The sequence below is a fragment of the Camarhynchus parvulus genome, chromosome 20 (genome assembly GCF_901933205.1).
Source record: "Camarhynchus parvulus chromosome 20, STF_HiC, whole genome shotgun sequence".
In the NCBI taxonomy this organism is placed as follows: Eukaryota; Metazoa; Chordata; class Aves; order Passeriformes; family Thraupidae; genus Camarhynchus; species Camarhynchus parvulus.
Window position 1 is genome coordinate 7,975,929 of NC_044590.1, and position 20,106 is coordinate 7,996,034.

The following is a 20,106-nucleotide window of genomic DNA, read 5'->3' on the forward strand; positions in this document are numbered from 1 at the left end:
AATTTGTGTTGGTTTGTTCAAATGTCATTATTAATTAGTATAAAAACACTATTAGCAATGTTAATGTATTCCAAACAGTTCTGAGCATTGGCACAGTGTGAAAGCAGAACTGGGGCAGAGACCAAGGCAGCAAAGCCAGGCCTGGGCATGGGCTGAGCAGAGCAGTGAACCAGGATTGTCCCTCCCTCAGCTCTGCTCTCCCTGGTACGGCAGTCAGGAAAAGTTGGACTGAGACAGATTTGTGTTTGTGTGTGTTTGGGAATCATGACCACAGAAACGACCCAGCAAGGGAATTTTAGGATTAAGGAGCTGAGGCAGGGGCATGGGGGTAGCAACAAACCAAATGTAAAGTGGATGAATTATTTACTGCAATAAACAATTGTGAAGTCACTTACTCTGGCTCTATGCATGCTAAATGGGGGCTGCAGCGTTTCTCACATCTCCCTAGTGTGCTGAGTGATTTTTTTGCAATTGGATGCATGAGGCTGGGGTAATCTTATAAGAGACTCCAGAAGATCAGTTTAGTATTGATCATGTGCTGAATTTAAAGGCTTTCCACATCCATCTGCTGCTGTTCCTCAGGTGACAGCCCAGCAAAGGTCTGGGTGCACCCCAGAGCTGCCTCATTTGGCTGTGGCTGGGTTGATGCCCAGCAGGACCTGGGGCCAGGGCATCCCACCAGAGCTCTGTTCTGGAGCCAGCAGAGCCACAGAGCTGCTCCCAGCCAGCCTTTGGATCCCCCAGAGGATCAGGCTGCTGGTCAGCAGGGCCAGCCTGTGGTGGACAGCAGTGGGTCACAGCTCAAACCCAAAGGGACCCATCACAGGGTGACTGTGGCAGAAAGAGCTTGGAGGAACACCAATCCTGGGGACACAGGGTGACAAGAATAGGCACAGACAGCGAGAGAGAGCATGGGAGGAGTACACATGGAGCAGGACCTCTGCCTGTGTCTCCTGCTCTCTGCAGGTTTGCCAGGCCCCTGACTACCAAGGGTGAGCCCAGGCTCCAGACACAACAGCCTGGCAGCAGGACAGTTGCTGTGACATGCCCACAAATGTGACAGGAAGAGGGAATTTGGGATTATGGGACTCTTGGATATATTGTGTCATAATGGGGTTTTATTATTTTTCTTTCACTAATATGCATATTGCAACTTCTAATGGAGCCATGAAAGCTGTAAGCCACGTTTTCCAAATGACAACCTGCTCTACAGTGCTAAAATATAAAGTGTCTTTTTGTAAAACAACAAGAGTTATATATATGACAAATGTACTGATTTACTGAAATAGGAGATGTGCGGGGTAGGAAAACAATGACACCTCCAGGTCCATATTTACCTAACAAAGGGCCTGTATTCAAGTAACTCTCACTGGCATACTCACAGAGGTTGAGTGGCCGAAAATAAGGATACAGCAAAAAGAAGCCCTCTTTATCAGCAGAGAGAGCACATCAGGTGCTCCTTCAAAATTCCCAGGCAAAAATAACAGTCTAAAAATCCATTTTGCAAAGCTGTCAGCTGGGGTGAATGGGGGCTGTTGTCACCTATGGGCAGCTCTGCAAAGTGCTGAGAGGCAACACTCTAAACACAGGGCAGGGCCCAGACAGGACCTCAGTGCACTGTACCTGGTTGGTGCTGAGATGCAGATCTTAATTCCAGACATTGATAAGGCATCCAGTTCCTCTGCTGCTGCTGTTGTTGCTGCTGTTGCTTTGTTTTCAATAGCTGCAGTTAAACATTTAACCTTTACATTGATGGAATGACCCAAACATGTTTTTCCAGGCTGGCCAGCAGCAGGGCTGCCTCACAGTCAGCAGAGGGATGATTTTCCTTTCAGCCTGGCGCAGCAGTGTGCTGGGTGCCTGGCAGATTTGCAGGTGTCCCCTGCTCAGAACACATGGAAGGGCCTCAAAGGTAAGGTACAAGCATTTCTCCAGACTTCCAGCTCTAACAAAGAGGTGGGCACAAGCCTCTGTCTTCTTGGCAAGCAGAAGAATAGCAGCTCACAATTTGGACACCATGCAGCTGTTCCAGCTAGGAGGCTGGCTCTAGCTGCTGCTGTCCCATGCCTGTGGCTCTGCCAGCAGCTGAGGCACCTATCCATCATCCTGGCATTTTGGATGGCACAGAAAGAGTTACAGGAAGGAGCAGCAGAGTAATGGTGAGTTAATATGGTCCCATGTTTTTTACTGCTCTCAGAATATTAAATTGATCGCCTGGTACCAAAGGCCAGAAGTGTCACCTCTCAACAAGATGAAATCTATGTAGCCTGTGGATAGGGGAAAGCCACAAGATTTATAAAGGCATCCATAAAATTAACATTTGAATGAGGATGTGGGAGAAGAGACCACGAGCTGCAGCAGCAGGTCTGCAAGTCTCTGCCACCCCTGCATTCAGAGCCCTGCAGGCACTGCTGACTGCACCCTGCTGCCCCAGTGCCTGACCCAGTGGGGCCCCATTGCCAGAAAGGGATTGCCAGGAAGCTTTGGGTGATGGCAGCATGTTGGTAGTGCCACGGGGAGTAAGTGGCAAAGGGCAGGAACCAGCCACATCCAAGATCTCCTTGGGGAATCCCTCCCTGCCATTCACAGAGGTCAGGCCCTCTCTCCACCCTCAGCTTCCATGGCTCAGTGTGGGGACAAGCCTGCCAAGGCTCCATGCCACTGCCCAGGTGTCCCTTGGCACAACAGACACGGACACCCAGCATCCCAGCACAGCTGCTGACACAGGGGCTCATTCAATATTTCTGCTTCACTGCCTGTAAAGCCAGGGGCTGGGCACCTCTCTCTGCCCTTCCTCTGCACAGCAAGGAAAATAGTCCAGTACTGCAACAAAACTGTGGCCAGGGAGAATTTGGAGCACCTCTGCTCTGGAAACAGCCTGAGAGCTGAGGTTGTTCAGCCTGGACAAGAGAAGTTTCTGAGGAAGCCTTAGAGCCCCTTCCAGTGCCTAAAGGGGCTCTAAGAGAAGTGAAAAGAACTTCGTACAAGGGTATGAAGTGACAGAATAAAGGGGAATGGCTTCCCAGTGACAGAGAGCAGGGTTGGATGGGATATTAGGAAGAAATTTTTCCCTGTGAAGGAGGTGAGGCTCTGGGACAGGCTGTCCAGAGAAGCTGTGATTGCCCCATCCCTGGGAGTGCTCAAAGCCAGGGTTGGACAGGGCTTGGAGCACCCTGGGACAGTGGAAGGTGTCCCTGCCCATGGAATGGGTGTTGGAACAAGATCATCTTCTTTAAGATCCTTTCCAACCCAAGCCATTTTAGGACTCCATGATTCTATAACCCCACAGACCTGCTATCATCCCATAAGACAGTGCTTGGGTGTGGCAGTCATATTTTCTGGAAAAATCCCCTTGTCCAGGATTCTTCTCCTGGGAAGCTGAGAAGCCTCAGAGGAAAAGGAAAACAATATTATCTCATTTGCCTCTCCTGTGTTTTGCTGCTATGGAATGTGTTTGGAGATTGTTTATCCAACAGGTGGTTGCTTCATTGGTTTCATGTGAATTGTTTTAACTTAATGACCAATCAGGGCCAAGCTGTGTTGGGACTCTGGAAGGAGTCAGGAGTTTTGATTAGTACCTTTCTAGCCCTCTGTCTGTATCCTTTCTGTATTCTTTAGTACAGTTTAGTATAGTATTCTTTAATATAATATACTATCATAAAATAAGAAATTATCCTTCCAAGGACGTGGAGTCAGATGCATCATTCCTCTCTTTGTCTGGAAACCCTGCAAATATAGGACTTGGGGCCACACACTCACCCAGACCAGCCCATCCCACATTGCACAGCTCAGATTCCTGCCCGGGGGCCCCTCGGTGTGTGTCCCAGGGATGGTAGTCCCCAGGGATGGCAGTGTCCAGGGGTGGCAGTGTCACACGTGTCCCGGCTGTGGGCTCACACCTGGTGCTCCACTGCTGCCGGCAGCGTCACTGCCGTGCAATTAAAGGAATGAAATGTTTATTCAGGAATAAATCTGTGCTAATGAGTGCATCCTGCCCTGACAGCCTCTGAAACACAGCAAGCAACACGGGAGAAGGTTCCAGTGTGTTCTGCTCCCACGCAGCAGCCAGGCCGGGGATGGAGGTGGCAGGGAAAGGGAAGCAAAGCCAGGCAGGTGCTGGTGGGGCACAGGAGCCACTGGTGCTTTGATTTCCATTTCTGCTTCCCTGACAAGGAGTCAGCAGGAAAGACCAATCCCATGTGGGGCTGGCTTAGGCTCAGGAGGTATTTGTGCTCTTTCCTGCTCTGGGAAGGGAACTGCACCTTGCTCCAAGGTTTAGGAAGGACAGAAGAGATTTGGATGGTGGGGACACGCTGCTTTGGGCCCTTCCACCCAGATGGCCTGTTCAAAACCTTTGCTGCAGGAGGAAATCCCCGTGCAGGTCATCCTTGCTCCCCTCCATCCCTCAGAAACACTGCACTAATCCCGGTCCTGCCTACCCAGGAAGGCACGGAGACACAGAATCCAATTAGCCTGAAATCCTGCTCTGGCTCCTGCACAGCATCTCCCTCCCTCTCTCAGAGCTGTGGAGCTGCAGAGATAAACAGTGCATTAGGATTCCAGTGGGGTCTGGCAGCAAGGATGGCTTTGGAAGTGCAGCACCACTGAGACACCCCTGCACCCTTCCCAAACCCCTCCCTCCTCCTGTGCCTCACAGCAGCTCCTCAGCCTCACTCTGCCTGCAGCACCTGAGCAAGCTGGGAGCTGAGGGCTCAGGCCAGAGCTGGCGGTTCCCAGGCTGCTGTACCCACCCCAGGGGCTCCATCTTTGCTGTGGGAGGATGAGTGGCCTCCAGAGCCACTCCTGGGGGTGGCCAGTGTGGCACCAAGGCCAGTGCCAGGGCCCCTCTCCTTCCCAGGGCATCTCATTGCCAGAGAGCCCTTCAGAGGACCCTTGTCACCCTCAGCTCCCCTGTCCCTGCTCCAGCAGAGAGTGGCCCTGCATGCCTGGCTCTCCAGAATGATCCAGGGGCAAAGCAGGCCCCAGTCGCACAGAGACAGCGGGAAAAGGGACTGAAAGAGCAAATCCTCCCCTGGGGAAGCCAAGCTCAGCCTTAGCCAGGGCCAAGCAGAGTGCAGGGGGTACCTGTTGCTGACTCTGTGCCAGGCCCTGCAGGACCTGAGGCAAGGAGCCCTCTGGGCTTGATGCTTCCACTGCTGTGCTCACACTCCTGCTTGCACCCACTGTAAATTACCTGCTTTGCATTTTGCAGCAGCAACTTAACAGTATTAATTCATTGTGTTCTGTCTTTAACAAACACCATTATCATATCACCAGCCAGGATTATGCAAATCCTGCAAAAGGAATTATTTCTCTCCCCAAAGTCACCTTGATTTATCAGTTTTAACCCAAAATGAAATAGTAAGTTGCTTTGGACAAACTGTTAAAAACATGGCCACACATGAGCACTCATGACACAGCACCAGGAGTCTGTGATGGCCCCACAGGGCACCTGTGCCCAGCTGGTGACCCTTCACATGGGCAGGTGGCACAGCTCTGTGCTGGCCCCCACTGAGTGAAGGTGTGTGACCGTGTTCACATGGGTCTGAGGATGAGGGAAGAGACAAGGATCTGACTCCATGTTTCAGAAGGCTGATTTATTATTTTATGATATATATTACATTAAAACTATACTAAAAGAATAGAAGAAAGGATTTCATCAGAAGGCTAGCTAAGAATAGAAAAAGAAAGAATGATAACAAAGGTTTGTGTCTCGGACAGAGTCCGAGCCAGCTGGACTGTGATTGGCCATTAATTAGCAACAACCACATGAGACCACGCAAAGATGCATCTGTTGCATTCCACAGCAGCAGATAACCATTGTTTACATTTTGTTCCTGAGGCCTCTCAGCTTCTCAGGAGGAAAACTCCTAAGGAAAGGATTTTTCATAAAAGATGTCTGTGACAGAGGTGGACCGAGAGCTGGGGAAACAATCCCCTTGCAGAATACACCTGGGACAACTCCCTGGGTGCATTGCCCAGGGACAGGCCCTGGGGCAGGGTTGAGGCTGTGAAGAAGTACAGAATCATAAAATCACTAAGGTTGGGAAAAACCTTCAACATCATCAAGTCCAACCTTTGGCCAAAACCCACCACATCCACTAAACCATACCCACACTGAGTCAGTTCTGAGGGCTTCCAGGGATGGAGACTCCACCACTTCCCTGGGCAGCCCCTTCCAGTGCACGTGGGGCTGGCAGCAAGGAAACTTTGCAAGGTTGCTTTAAGGGCTGTCCTGTGGCTGCCACTGCTCTGTCCCCATCCCTGTCCCTCCTTCGCAGGCCACCACCGCAGGCTGGGCCTGTGTCACAATAACAAACCAGGGCGCTCTCCCACACAGGGGTGGGTGCAGCTAGGCACCAGCAAGCAAAGCTGCATTCCCCTCCAGGAATGGGGTCTGGAACAGCTCAGGCACCAGCAAGCAAACCTGCATTCCACACCAGGAATGGGGTCTGGAACAGCTCAGGCACCAGCAAGCAAACCTGCATTCCCCTCCAGGACTGGGGTCTGGAACAGGGCCCTCAAACTGCTTAAAGCCTTTGGCCGTGATTTCCCTGCTGCAGGGATAAAGGCTCCCCACCCTTCTCATGATGCTGGACCTGACCCCAGCTGTCCCTCTGTAGCTGTGCTGAGAAGGCCCCAGCGAAGGAGGAATGATGAGGAGGACTCCATTGACATCAGAAGGCTAATTAATTACTTTATTACACTATATTATTCTATACATCTAAAGCTGAACCTGCCAAGCACTCAGCTCTGCACACAACTGCTCACCCTGCCCAGAAACTTGTGACTGCCACCCAACAGTCCTGACACAGTTCCTGACAGGCCAAGGAAACAAATCACCATCACTCTGGGTAAGCAATCTCCATGTTGCATTCTGCTTTGGCACAAACACAGGCACAGCAAATGAGATAAGAATATTCTTGGGAAGAATTGTGCCTTGCTTTTCTCTGTGAAGAGAAATGTGGGGCTACATCCCTCAGCATAAAGGAGGCACTTGTGTGATTAAAGGTAACCTTTTCTCCATTATTTGTCAGCAGTTTGAGTCAGTCCTTCAGCAGAGGGGGAGAACAGCACCTTAGCAAGAAGAGAGGACTTCTCCTCTTTCTCAGGGCAGGCAGCAAGGCTCTGCAACCTGAGCACAGCCTTTTCTTCCAAAAGGAGCCAGGCTTGTGGTGAGTGCTTTGCCCTGACAGCCAGCATTGCTTTATGTGTTCCAGCTCAGTGCAGAGGGGCTGTTCTGAGACAGAGATCTGCTGCAGATTCCATTAACTGTGGATGGTAGCTGTGTTAGAGTACAAAAAAAAATCCCCAATTAGTTCTAAATAATTTTTACTTTCAAACTCAATGTGTTCTGGCAGACAAAGAATCAAGGGCACCAACTGTGTGTTGGAGCAGCATGATTGCAGGTTGGTGAATTGAAAAGCCATAGACAGGTGGACACTCAGCAGCTCTTGTGCCTATGGCTGACATTTAATTCTAACAGAGGATGGGAAATTCCTCAAAAAAACCCCAAACATACTATGACAGAGACAAGGATGAAATTAGGCACTGGCAACCTACAGTAAGATACAGCTCAGTAAGAGATAATTATTCCCAAACCAAACACTGGAAAAAAGACTTTTTAAGGAGTCCCTGCACTGTGCCTGGACATCACCACGGGCACACCTGGGCATACCTGGGCTGGGCCTGCAGTTTGCACCTTGAGAAAGGGTTTGATCACCTTTCAGCCTCACTGCCAGAGGAGCACTGAGCCCCCGAGGTTTTGTGGGGACAGAGCTGGGGACAGGCTGGCTGGTGGCTGTGCTGTGCAGAGACTGTGAGGAGGAGCTGGAAAAGCCTCCTTGGGATCCCAGAAGACAGCCTGAGTGCTGGTGGGAGAGATGCCTCCTCCTGGCACGGCACAGACCAGGGCTCAGGCTGCCCACAGTCTTAAAATCATACTCATTCGTGCTCTGATGTGCTCAACATGGTCCTTCCTGGATTTCTTACAGCTCCCTTATCTTCTCTGCTTCTCATCCACCCTGGACCCAGCTCCTCAGCCCCAGCTCTTACTTCCAGCAGAGCCTGATGTCCTCTGATCATTTCACACCTTTCCTCAGGCTGACCCAAACCAGGCTCAGCCAGGCCATCACTGCCCTTGCAAGGTCAGAGGGAAGCTTGGAAAGAGGGACTACACTACATCCTCCTGGCCTTGAGAATCCAAAGGGTGACTCTTCCCAGTCCTGCCCACCTTGCAGCTGGGACATCCCTCTCCACAGCCACAGAGCCCCTCAGGGGCAGCCCCTGCTCTGCTGGGCATGGGGACGAGGCAGGCCAGAGGCTGGGAAGGTGGGTGCAAAGCTGGAGCACAGGAGGGATGCAATGGCACAGACCAAAACAGGAGAGGCAATTCAATTTTCAGAGGCTGTCCCACCAATTCAGCTCAGAGAGATGATAAGAAACCCATTTCCAGTGATAGGCACCCTAATCCCCAGCCATCCTGCATTTCCATTTTTGAGAGGCGCTGTTTCCAACAGGGAGGCATTTTCACATCTAGGTTTGCTAGAAGGGACAGCAATGGATTAAATACCAATTTTTCCAGCACTGATTAACTCCTCCTGTGCCTTCTCCTGCCACTTATGCAAGTGCTGGATCACAGGGCAGTGGAATGACTGCTGTGCTGTAGCCCTGGAGCAGGAGCACAGAGCTGGAGGCCTCTCCCAGGCTCTTCCCAGTGGCCTGCAGCCTGAAGAGACAGGGAAGAGGAGAAGAACATGACATGCATCAGCAGTGCAGGCAGAGCAGCTCAGATCAGGAATTTATTATTGCTTAAGGCAGGACTCAGACTCAACTGAGGCACGAGTCATGCAGCTAACTTTACATCCAGTGTCAAAACCATTAGACAGGTCCAAAGTGCTGCAAGACTGACTTAAAGCACATTTGGAGGAGAACAGCCACTTAGAGAAAAAGGGAAGCAAACTATGCAGTGGTGGCCATGCCCCTCACTTGCTGTTTTCACAGTGTCAGCATTGTGGTCCAGGTGCAGCCTCCAGGTTACTGGAGAGTAGAAAGACAACAGCAGCACAGATGCTGACTTCCAGCATCAAGCAGAACTTCTTCTGTCACTGGGAAGCTGTCACAGACATTTCTTTTATGAAAAATCTTCTCTTTGGATTTTCTTGCTGAAGCTGAGAAGTTCAGCAACTAGACATAAACAATAGGTTATCTGCTTCTGTGGAATGCAGCAGGTCAGTTCTAGATTGGCCCAGATTGAGTGTTTGGAAATAATAGCCAATCGAGAACTGAGCTCTCTAGGACACAGTCCGAGAGAGCAAGGTTTGTTATTATTCTTTACTTTCTATTCTTAGGTAGCTAGCAGCTTCTGGAAACTCTTTTGTTCTTTTTCTTTTTAGTATAGTTATAATAGATGTTTATATTATAACTTAATAAATCAAGCTTTCTGATCATAGAGCTCATCTCGTCTCTTCTTTCACTCTGAAAACCTTGTAGCCAACGGGCGACAGGAAGCCACAGCATTCCTAGGATGCCAGCACAGCCTTTCCCCATATGCCTGTAGCCAGACCTGCATCTGTGCCATCTATCCCAGTCCCACTGCCCTCACACTGTGCCAGGTTTCTCCATTTATCCCTGTTTCCTGAGATCAGGCTCCTCCCCACTCTCTGACCTGTCCTTCAGGGAGCTGATGGGCCCCAGGCCCCCAGTCCTGCTTCTACAGCACAACTTTTTACCCTGGCATCCCACCCAGCAGCTCCCTCCCAAACATGACAAAACCCCCAGCACAGGGTGGGAACAAAGCCTGAATGTTCTGACTTAGCCTCTCCAAACCCCTCCCTTGGCCCCAGTGATGAACTGAGCAGTTTTGCTGCAAAACCCAGACAGGCATTGCCTCATGACCCATGAGGTGTCTGTGCTGAGGCTGCAGGAGGGAGCCCTGACTCTCCCATCACTCCACATGGCTCCAGCACCAGCCACAGCTGTCCATTCATCAAGCACTGCACAAATGGAAATTTAAGGGCTCATGGCTCTATAACACAGAAAACAATTCCCTGTGCGTTTTTACGGCGCTGTAATTTATTGGATCAGAAATGATGAATGGCAGCAGGAGGGGGCAGGGGCAGCACACAGGGGAGTGCTGATGCACTGGAAAGCAGAGAGAGAGGAGTAGCTGAGGGCAGAGAATGGGAAAGCCCCCAAGATTGCTGCTGCATGGGGCTGGGGGAATGCCACCACCTACAAACACTGATTCCTCCTACACCTTGCAACCCCACCATTCAATGCAGGATTTGCAGCAGGGGCTTCTGTGAGAAACATCCACATGAGGAAGAAGAGAGCTGGGCTCTGTGCTCCTGAGAGGAGGCACAGCCTCACTCTGCCCAGGCAGCCTTTGCTGGCAGCTTTGCAGATTCAAGGCACAAACAAGAAATGGAAAAAAGCTCCATCCCTGGGGAAAGAGGAGCACCTGGTGGAAAAACAGAGTGTAAACGTGAGCAGTACAGCTCCTCCCCCCCTGTAATCTCCCAGCTCTGGAGTTTGAGCTGCATTCAGCAGTAATTGAAACCAGGCTCTTTAACACAGGTGCCAATTACTGCCTGTTAATGCAAGGAGCACTGATAGATACAGCAATTACACAGCTCTGCAAGGCTGGAGAGCACAAAATGAGATGGAAGGGGCTACTTACGCCACTGTAGGTGTTGTAGGACAGCTCTCTGCCCCAGCAAACCTCTTGCAGTGTTAGACTGGGCAGCTTCTTGCACACCTGCATGTTCACCTGAGTGAAGAGCATGCCCTTGCCACAAAGAAGGGAGCAATATCCTGGGGTGTCCCAGGTAAAGAATGGCCAGCAGGTCAAGGGAGCTGATTCCTGCCTTAGGCAGCACTGCTGAGGCCACACCTGGAGTGCTGTGCCCAGAGCTGGGCTCGTCACCACAAGACACAGACATACTGCAGAGAGACAAGCAATGGGCTATGAAGATTATGAAGGGTTTGGGAGCACCTCACCTCTGGGGAAATGCTGACAGAGCTGGGACTGCTGAGCCTGGAGAAGGCTCAGGGGGAAATCTGGCAATGTCAATAAATACCTGATGGGAGGGTGGAAAGTGGATGGAGCCAGGTTCTGTTCAGTGGTGCCCAGAGACAGACACAAACTGAAATAGGAGGTTCCCCCTGAACACCAGGAACCACTTTTGCCCCAAGGGTGACTCAACACTGGCACAGGGTGCTCAGAAAGGTTGTGGAGTTTCCATCCTGGAGATATCAAAGCCATCAGGAGACATTCCTGGGCAGCAGCTCTGGCTGGCTCTGCTTGAGGAAGGGCTTGGGCAAGATGACCTCCGATGTCCCTTCCAACCTGAACTGTGCTGTGATGGTGATCTCCAACCACTCATATTCTTTGTCTTCTGCCATTTCTACACTTCTCTTGCCCAGCTGCCTTTCCCCCACCTCTCTGCTCTTCTTTGCCTTCCTGGGGGTGATGTGGCAGTGAGGAAGGAGGCTGATGCAGGTGTACTGTGCCAATGATGGCAAGAAGACAATGGAAAGTGGAATTCCCAGAAAAACCCTGCAGAGATCCAAGGCTGTGAACATCAAAATCTGCTTACCCCAGCAAGGAGAAAAACCAAGAGAGCCTCAGTGCAGCAGCAGGGGTACCAGAGTCAGAGGCAGTTATTTACCACTGCAGAGACTGCAGAAGAATGTGAGCCCTTTAAAGCCCCAGGCTGGCAGTAACCAGCATTCCTCCCATCTACACCCTGAGCTCCCCCTTCCCCACCTCACAAGGCACCAACCACAAACCATGTAATTAATCCTACAGAGATGTTCAGCTGCAGTGAGAAACGAAGCACATCCTGAGGCATCCCTACTGCTGGCACCAGGCCCCACGTTGCTGCTCTGCCTTGCCGCTCCTGTGTGTTTTGGAGACAGGCTTGCCTCCCCACAGCAAGCCCACTGGTGTTACAGACCTTGTTTGCTGGGCAGAGGACCAGAGGAGTGCAGGGGGCTCTGCAGGGACACTTTCTCCTTGCCCTCAGGATGTTTACGGTACTGAAATTTTAGCAGGAAGCCAAGCATCTGTTCTTCAAATAAAGAGGTTTCCCAGGGGGATGTGTGGGGAGGCAGAATCATCACACATGTAAACACCTGGTCTTGCAGGCAGGAACAGAGTTTGAGGAAGGAGTGCAGCACTTCTGAGACTCATTCAGCTCAGCTTCCGCTGCTTAATGAGTTCAAACACCATCAATATTCAGTGGCAGCCCTCCCTTGCCAGGGTGGCTGTGCTGGTGAGGGGCTGGCACAGACAGGGGAGCCCGGGCAGCACAAACACAGCCCTGAGCCCTCCCCAGAGCAGGGCTCATCCTCCTGTGCTGCTGCAGCACTCGTGGCCCTGGCACTGCCCTGCTCCAGAGCTCTTCCAGGACATTCAGCCTTCACACATTTCCTCTGAGGAAAGAGGCAGAGCCAAACTGTGCCACACAATGTTTGTCTGTGCTGAAAGCTACTTCCCTTGTCCCATAAAGCGGCCCCTGGCTTGGGGCTTGTCAGAAAATGCTCTGCACGAGCAGTGAGCTGCACCACTCCTCTCAGCCACAGGGACCACAGTGTGGCACCAAGAGACCTCCTAAAGGCAGGAGACAAAGCTCTGTGCCTGCACACACGGCTGGGGGCTCCCAGAGTTTCCCACCCCAAGCCCACTGCCTCAGTCCAAGCCTCACACAACTTCAGCAGCACCAAGAGGCCTTGGCTACCTCTGGCCAAGGCACTGCAAAGCCACCCAGGGCTATTTCCAGAGGCAAACAGGATCTACTGGCACTCCCAGCTTCCAATACCAACCTGTCCATGCCTCCATCCTCCCTCCTCAGTAGACTCCAGTTTTCTCCATGCCTACAGTCTGTACTTCAACACTCACTACAGGATACTGTGCATTCACATTTATTTTGTGCCATTGCTGCAGCACTCCTGGCTCCCTCCTCCAAGTCCTTCCTCTTTGTGTCTTTTTCCATTTCCAGCATTTTCAATGCACAGTAGGATTTTTTCCTTATATGAGAGGGTGGGCAAAGGTTCATTCTCCTTTCATTAAATATTAGTGCCCATTCAAGCACGATGGACAGTGTTCAGCAGAGCGGTGGTGCTGCTTTAACACTCTGCTGCACTGCCCTAGACCAGCACAGTCCCACCCCACCCCTCCCAAGCTTGCCCACAACTCTGCCATGTTCCAGGAGCTCCAAGACAGAGCTGGAGTTCAAGGGCATCACCTCTGTCTTAAAAAGGAAACAAGGCTGGAAGCAACAGACTACATGGTTCTACAGGTCACAAGCACAATTGGATTTCATCTTCAAGCACCATATCTGGTGCAAATTCTGGCCTGAAAATGAAATTGCCTTTACCTTGGATTTACAGGGACATGAAATCTCAGTCTGGGAGTTACACAGCAGAAGGATTCCCAAGGTTCAGTTGTAGGAGAGTGGAAAGTGAAGTGAAGGAGCAGCTGTGATACTGTTGAACCCAGTTCATGTGCAGGAAGTGCCGCTGCCCCACATCAAGCACAGAGTGTTTGGGGCCTGGGGCTCACAGCTATTGGCAGGGCAAACAGGGTGAATCCTGCTGGAAGCATCCCCAGTTATTGGAAAGTACAGCTAGGGCCAGAGCAAGTCATTCTCAGCTCCAGACATTCTCCTTGATGCACAGAATCCCTTGGTCTGCCAGCCTGTGTGGACGTGCTGGTTCAGCAGCTTTACATGAGGAAGCTGCACCACCTGCTGTCTGCTGTGAAGCCAGTTACCAGAACGTGATCAAAGATGATCACTAATAACCAAAGTTTTCTTCAGAACCTGCTTTTTACAGGACATGCTCTTGATTAAAGCCATCAAGAAAACTTCATATCTGAAAACTAAGAAGCAAGATCAACAGAGGGACTGTTTAGTCAAAATGGCTCAGGCTCCCAAACAGAATATGAGAAGTTCACTTTAATACCCAGCTCCTGCCAGGAGAAAGACTGTACTGTTATCCCTTTGGGAAACTCTGTCAAGTTATTTCTACTCTAAAAACTACAAAAGCCAGCACTGAACAAAACTTTGAAAGATTTGGAAATTCTGCCATGCAAAAAACCAGCCACCTGCCCAACACCACTCGAGGCTTAGCAGCAAGGAAAATGACATCTCAAATCCTGCTATTCCTTCTTCCTGGACTGCAGCACTACCTGATCCAATCAAATGGGGCAAAGAGATAAGATTCTTTCAAAAAGCCACAATGCTAAAAGTTCTCTTAGGATATGGTGCATTAAGACAGAGCAGTCAGTAAATCCTCTTGGCTGGCATAAATATGAGAGGCTGCAGAACATCTCCCTAATTCTAGAGATCAGTGATAGCTGGGCAAGTGTTTTGTGTGCCAGGCCTTATGGACCTGCAGTAGCAAGGTCAGTGGAGGACTAAAAGGAAAGGAGCTGAGAAGACAAATGACCTCTGCTTGATGAAGCACAGGTACAGAATGTACAGACAAAAGCAAATCAGAAAAAGAGTTTATTTAAAAAACAAAAAATCTCCCCCTCAAAACCACACATACTTTCTGATAAGCTTATTGCTCAAGTTAGGTCTCCTATGACACTGCTCATTCTCCTCTTGGCCTGTAGCACCAGAAGTACTCTTGCATCTCTGTCGTCACTCCAATCTGCATCACCTGGAAATGTTCATCATTTTCAACTGGTCCCAAATACCAGCATTTAATTCTCTCTCTACTATGCACACAGAACATGGAGGTCCCCAGGCACAAAAGGTCCTTGCTGGGACAACTCCAGGGATTTATTCAGTCATGTGATCCCACCAGGATGGGAGTTCCTAATTTGCAGAAACACAAAAAAAAAGGGAAGGTGCATCTACCTTCTCCTTTGAAGTCAAAACCTAAACAGCAGTAAAATGATCCCAGAACCACTCAGCCTGCAGTCCAGACACGTCCATGTTCATTCTACAGCTCATGGTCTACATTCTCAGTAAACAGCCTTCAGGATCCCCTGATGGACTTTTTACAGCTTTTCCCTGTCTCACCTCACCATTCTACACCCACTGAATCAGGGCTTGTCTTCCAAGTTCCTGTGAAAGGGATGTTGGCTTTTCTTGCGCAGCATCTACAGATCCACACTGTAGCAGAACAGCAGAATTCTCTCACCAGGCCCTGGCTCTGCTTTGGGTGGCCACAGAGACTTTTGGATCTTCCTCCTGGATAGCTGTCAGGCAGTTAGGTAAGAACAGAGCAGGTGGCTTTGTGCTTCATGTTCAGTCAGTGCTGCTGTGGGGTTTCAACAACCTCCTCCTCTTCCTCAGCCTGCTCGGAGTGGAGCAGCAGCAGCTGCAGGTCAGGGTCAGAGCTGGCCTCTTTGTGTGGCTCCAGTGCTTTGTCACCTGCATGCAGACACCCCATTTAGTGACAAACTTGCTGGATTCCCCCTAAACCTGGTGCTGCCAAGGAGCTGGAACCAGACACAGCTCCTAGTGAAGCAATGAGAAAGCCTACAGAGAAAGAGAAAGGGATTTAAAACAATCACCTTTGGAATTCATGGCTTTGAGAACAACATGGAGGGAGATTCCCAACAGGCAGACAGCAAAGCCCAGCCAGTTCAAGAGACTGAGGCGGTCTCCCAGTAAATGTGTGGCCAGGAATAAAATGCAGATTTCCTGTGGAAACAAAAAAAACATGACAAGTGGCAGGGCAGGACCTGAGGAGATATGCATGATACATTTTTCAGCTGAAGCCTAGATCAAGATGTCAGGCTGCTAAATTTCTATCAGCACATTCTTTCATGCGCGCAGAGTTCTAAAAACAGTTTCTAGAAACAAACAACCTGTCAAACCAGGATGTGGGATTTTAAGTCATCTGACTGCATAGCTCAGTTACAGAGGAATCCTTCAACTTCTGGATCAGAGAGATTTCATATAGCACAGTTCAGCTCAAAAGTATGTGTGCTGCACTCCTCTGGGGAGGATGTGCCAAACTAGGCTACAGAGAGAGCTCAAACCAGTGGTTTGGTCATATGCAGGTCTGATGCAAGAGCTTGCCCTCCTCTCTTCCACACCATCTGCTGTTCATGAGGGCAATGTGTTTTAGTCTATCCCACATTCCAACAAACTTTGATCATTCATGGTATTTTTTATAGATCAGCCACTAGTCTCTGGCCCTTTGCTGTCAGGGACCAAAAGACTTCACTGCAGAGACTGCAAGGCAAAGCATCAAGCTCCTGTGCAAGGAGGACAAAAATAACAAGCAATAACTTCTAAGGATCTAAGCAAGCTCCAGCACATAAAGCCCAATAGGGATGACTCAGTACTTGCCTTCTAGTATGAGCACAGGAACCATGCCTTACCTTAAAAATGCCAGCAATGGAAAGGGTGAGGCTAGATGTTCTGGAAACCAAGAGGAACTCAGAAAAGCCTAGACCAAAGGCAAGAATTCCACCCAAGAACAGCTTCCCTACCAGAGAGAACAGCATTCCTGCTTCATGGAAATGGAAGAGCTTCTCTGATATGGACAAAGGAAGGCCTAGGAAGAAGACAATGAGTAGCAGAATACCATTCCCAGCTCCCAGGATTCCTCTTAATAAGACTGATGGGGTGGGCTGCTCACATTCCAGTATGAGGAGGATGTGGAGCCAGTTCTTCACAGCCCTTACGTCCACAAGTGTGGCAGGCTACTACTTCTATGCACTCTTTTAACATTCTGCCAGCATAAGATAAATCCAGGTCTCTAACTACCTTGCAGAGTTGATAGTTGTTCACTTATCTAAGTGAATTATCTCCAACAACAAACTGCTAAGCAATCTCCCACCACTCTATAAAGCTCTCCCTGCTTTCTCTAATGAACTCACGCACCCTCAAACACCGCAAAGAGTGGGAGGAGCCCCAGGAACATGAGCGGCTGCAGGTGAAACATGATATCAATGGGATTCTGGAGCCCTGAAAGAGGAGAATCAATAACAGAGCAGGCAGCAACAAGCCAGGGAATAACACAGGTCCCAGAGCATTTATTAGCACCATTCCTAGACATACACCTTATTTGTGATGCCCACACCTGTGCTCCTGCAGACACCCAGCCACCTTCGTTACCCACCAACAGATATCCCATGCTCAAGGTTTCAAACACCTTCCATCAGATGTTTAGTTTCTGCAGCAAGGGCAATCACCTCTCCTTATTCCCCTCCCTGTCACCAGCACCACCACCCCCTCCTGGCATCCCACATACCCAGTTCAGCCTTCTGCATCAGGATCTGTGTGAGAGTCCAGCGAATGCCCCCCAGGAAAGAGGCACAGAGCACCAGCACAAAGCCCTGTGCGTTGAACTGTGTGGACTTGTAGGTGAACATGAACAGTCCCCCAGCAATGAGCAGAACCACCAGCAGCAACGTCACCCTCTGCAGGAGAGCAAACACAACAGAGACAGGCACCTCCTTCCTTCCAGATTCACCCACATAACTGCAGCATTCCTCTGCTCACATGTTTCTTGTGCATGCACTGCCTGTTTCCCTGGGTCTGACCTCCCTCCCTACAGCTTTGTGTGGGACTCTTACCATTTCCTCCAGCTTGAAGAGCAGTGAAAAAAGCAGGATGAAGAGAATGGCAGAGGATTTGGTCATCGTGTAGCTGTAAGGACCAAAATACACTGTCAGACTCCTTCAGTGTAGTTCTTCCCATCAAAGTACTATTAGGAACATCACTCATTTCTACACTGCTACCAGCAAGCAATCACAGACCCTGCATGCTGATCCCACTAACCAAACACCTGTCCAAGAAACTCCCCCTGGCAAAGCACTCTCCAAAGCCCACCAGAGGCTCCCAGGGAACGTGGGGTTTGTACTCACAGGGAGACAGTGACATACAGGAAGCTCCAGTTACTCAGCCCAATATCCAAGGAAGTTGACAGAGCTAAAGAATTAATGAAAAAGTCCTGAAATTAACCGAACCCTGTGACATGAAACAAACCCACCACAAAACCCTGCTTCATGGCCACAGATAGCAGAGCAGACCCAGGGGAAAAAAATAAGCTTTCCTCAAGTTAGTTCTTCAGAACCAACATAACTCAGATATTCTGAGCTCTTCATGTTTCTGTCCTGTTCCTTGTGACTCAAGTTGGGCTCAGCATTGCACTCGCTCAACATGCATTACAAAAAAGCCAGAAATAACTTTTGCCCTCCGTGTGACTGAAAGTGATTGCAGATTTGCATAAAGTCTTTCTTGACTGTATCAGAACATGGTAACTTGTAAGTCTGATGGCCACTGCAAGAGGCCTGAAAAAGCAACAATTATCTGCACAGAGCCTTAACCCTGGTGCAGCTTTTGGTACAGTCTATTCTCCCTTCTGTGTAAGCTTCCTACTACAGGAAACAGTGTTACTGATCCAAGGGTAGGCCATGCTGAAAGGTCAAATTGCTGCAGATGTGGAGAAAGCTTTTTTCAAGAAACCATGGGGCATGTTACGTAAGGTACTGCAAACCTTGCCAGAGATCACAGACCAGATGCTGTTCTGTGGGAGCCAATACAACACAGCCAAAGAACTGCAGAAGTAGTTACAGTTCTGTGCTCCAAGTAGGAGCTTCACTCCTTGGTCTCAGATAGTTCTGTGTGCCATGAATGATGAATTCTCTACCAAGCTCCACCCTGAGAAAGATGCAACACATGGCTTGATACCAGCGTTAAAAAGAAAATGTTACTTGCAGACACAACTCATCAAGGCACTGCAGAAGGTTCTCTGTGCCAGTGACTCCTTCAGAAAGATTCATTCTGCGTGGCCTCTCCCTATCCTTATACATCTCTGTAATGAGCAATGAAGGTGGCATGTCTCAGGCTGAACCTTTAGGTAGCATCTACACCTGCCCTACACCTGGTAAGGAAACACAGGGCTTGGAGCAATGGCTGGACCCCACAGCTCACCTTGTCCCAGGGAATTGGCCCCAATCACCCTAGGCAAAGGGCAAAGGGCTCTGGAAGCAGCCAGAGTGCCACAGGCACCTCTGAGCAGCCTCCTAGAGTCACAGAATATGCTGAGTTGGCAGGGACCCACCAGGATCATTGAGTCCAACTCCTGGCCCTGCACAGGACACCCCAAGAATCTCACCCTGTGCTTGAGAGTGTTGTCCAAATACTTCTTGGACTCATTCAGCCTTGGTGCCATGACCATCACCCTGGGGAGCATGTTCCAGTGCTCAACCACTTCTGAGTGAAAACATTTCCCTAATATCCAACCTAAACCTCCCCTGATTCACCTTAATATGTTTTCTTGTATCCTGTCACTGGTTATGAGAGTGAAGAGGAGATCAGTGCCTGCCCCTCTGCTTCCTGTCGTGAGGATGCTGAAGATCACAATAAGGTCTCCCCTAAGTCTCCACTTCTCCATACTGAACACACCAAGTGACCTCAGCCGCTCCTCACAAGGCTTCCCCTCCATCACCATCCTCGTGGCTCCTCTCTGGATGATCTCCAACATCTTTCATATATTGTCGTGCCCCAAACCTGTGTCCCGCTCCCGCTCCGCCGCCCCTCTCCCGTGCCCGGCCGTACCTGCGGGGGCGGCCCGGCGGAGGCAGTCGGCCCAGGACAGCGCTGCCCGCGGCCGCCCGGAGCGGCAGCGCTCCAGGGCGCGGGCGAGCGCCGCCAGAGCGAAGATGAGCAGCAGGTGCAGCAGCGTGACCAGCAGCGGGAACGGGAAGCTCTGCGGGACCGACAGCCGCTGTCACCGCCGCCGCCCTCCCGCCGCCGCCGCCCCGCACCGCCCCGCCACCCCGCACCTTCATCAGCCACTTGTTGTAGAAGGTGATGCCGATGGAGAAGCCGTAGTAGAGCAGCACCAGCGGCGCCGCCAGCGCCGCCCGCCCCAGGCCCGCGCCGCCCGCCCCCGCCGCCATGCGCCCGGCAGCGCCGTGGGAGCGAGGAGCGGGAGGGAGCGGGGATGGGCACGGGGGATGCGGTGACGGCGCCGCGGCGGCAGGGCACGGCAGGGCAGGGCAGGACGGGACGGGGGCCGCGATGCTGAGCGGGCCGTGGCGGCGGGGAAGCGGGCCCGGCGGTGACGTTGGCCGGCGGGGCGGGGGAACGAGCGGCGGTGGCGGAGCGGGGCGGGCGCGCAGCGGTG

The 20,106-nt window shown here is 50.9% G+C and overlaps 1 protein-coding gene across 4 annotated transcripts; it reads right to left on the minus strand.

Annotated features, from left to right (window-relative positions):
• Positions 1–14,540: 14,540 nt before the first annotated feature.
• Positions 14,541–19,880, minus strand: SLC35C2 (solute carrier family 35 member C2). Of its 4 annotated transcripts, none has more exons than XM_030963544.1 (9): positions 19,763–19,880; positions 19,536–19,686; positions 17,840–17,903; positions 17,549–17,621; positions 17,224–17,392; positions 16,854–16,937; positions 16,460–16,524; positions 15,533–15,662; positions 14,541–15,389 (listed from the first exon to the last, which is right to left on the minus strand). In XM_030963544.1, exons 1-9 carry the CDS (start codon positions 19,877–19,879, stop codon positions 15,268–15,270), a joined length of 975 nt encoding a protein of 324 aa, XP_030819404.1. In that variant the 5' UTR covers position 19,880; the 3' UTR covers positions 14,541–15,267. The 4 variants fall into 4 exon arrangements, with proteins under 4 accessions (XP_030819404.1, XP_030819402.1, XP_030819403.1 ...); XM_030963542.1 differs by having other exon boundaries at positions 16,349–16,524; XM_030963543.1 differs by lacking the exon at positions 16,854–16,937 and having other exon boundaries at positions 16,349–16,524.
• Between the last annotated feature and the right edge of the window lie 226 nt (positions 19,881–20,106).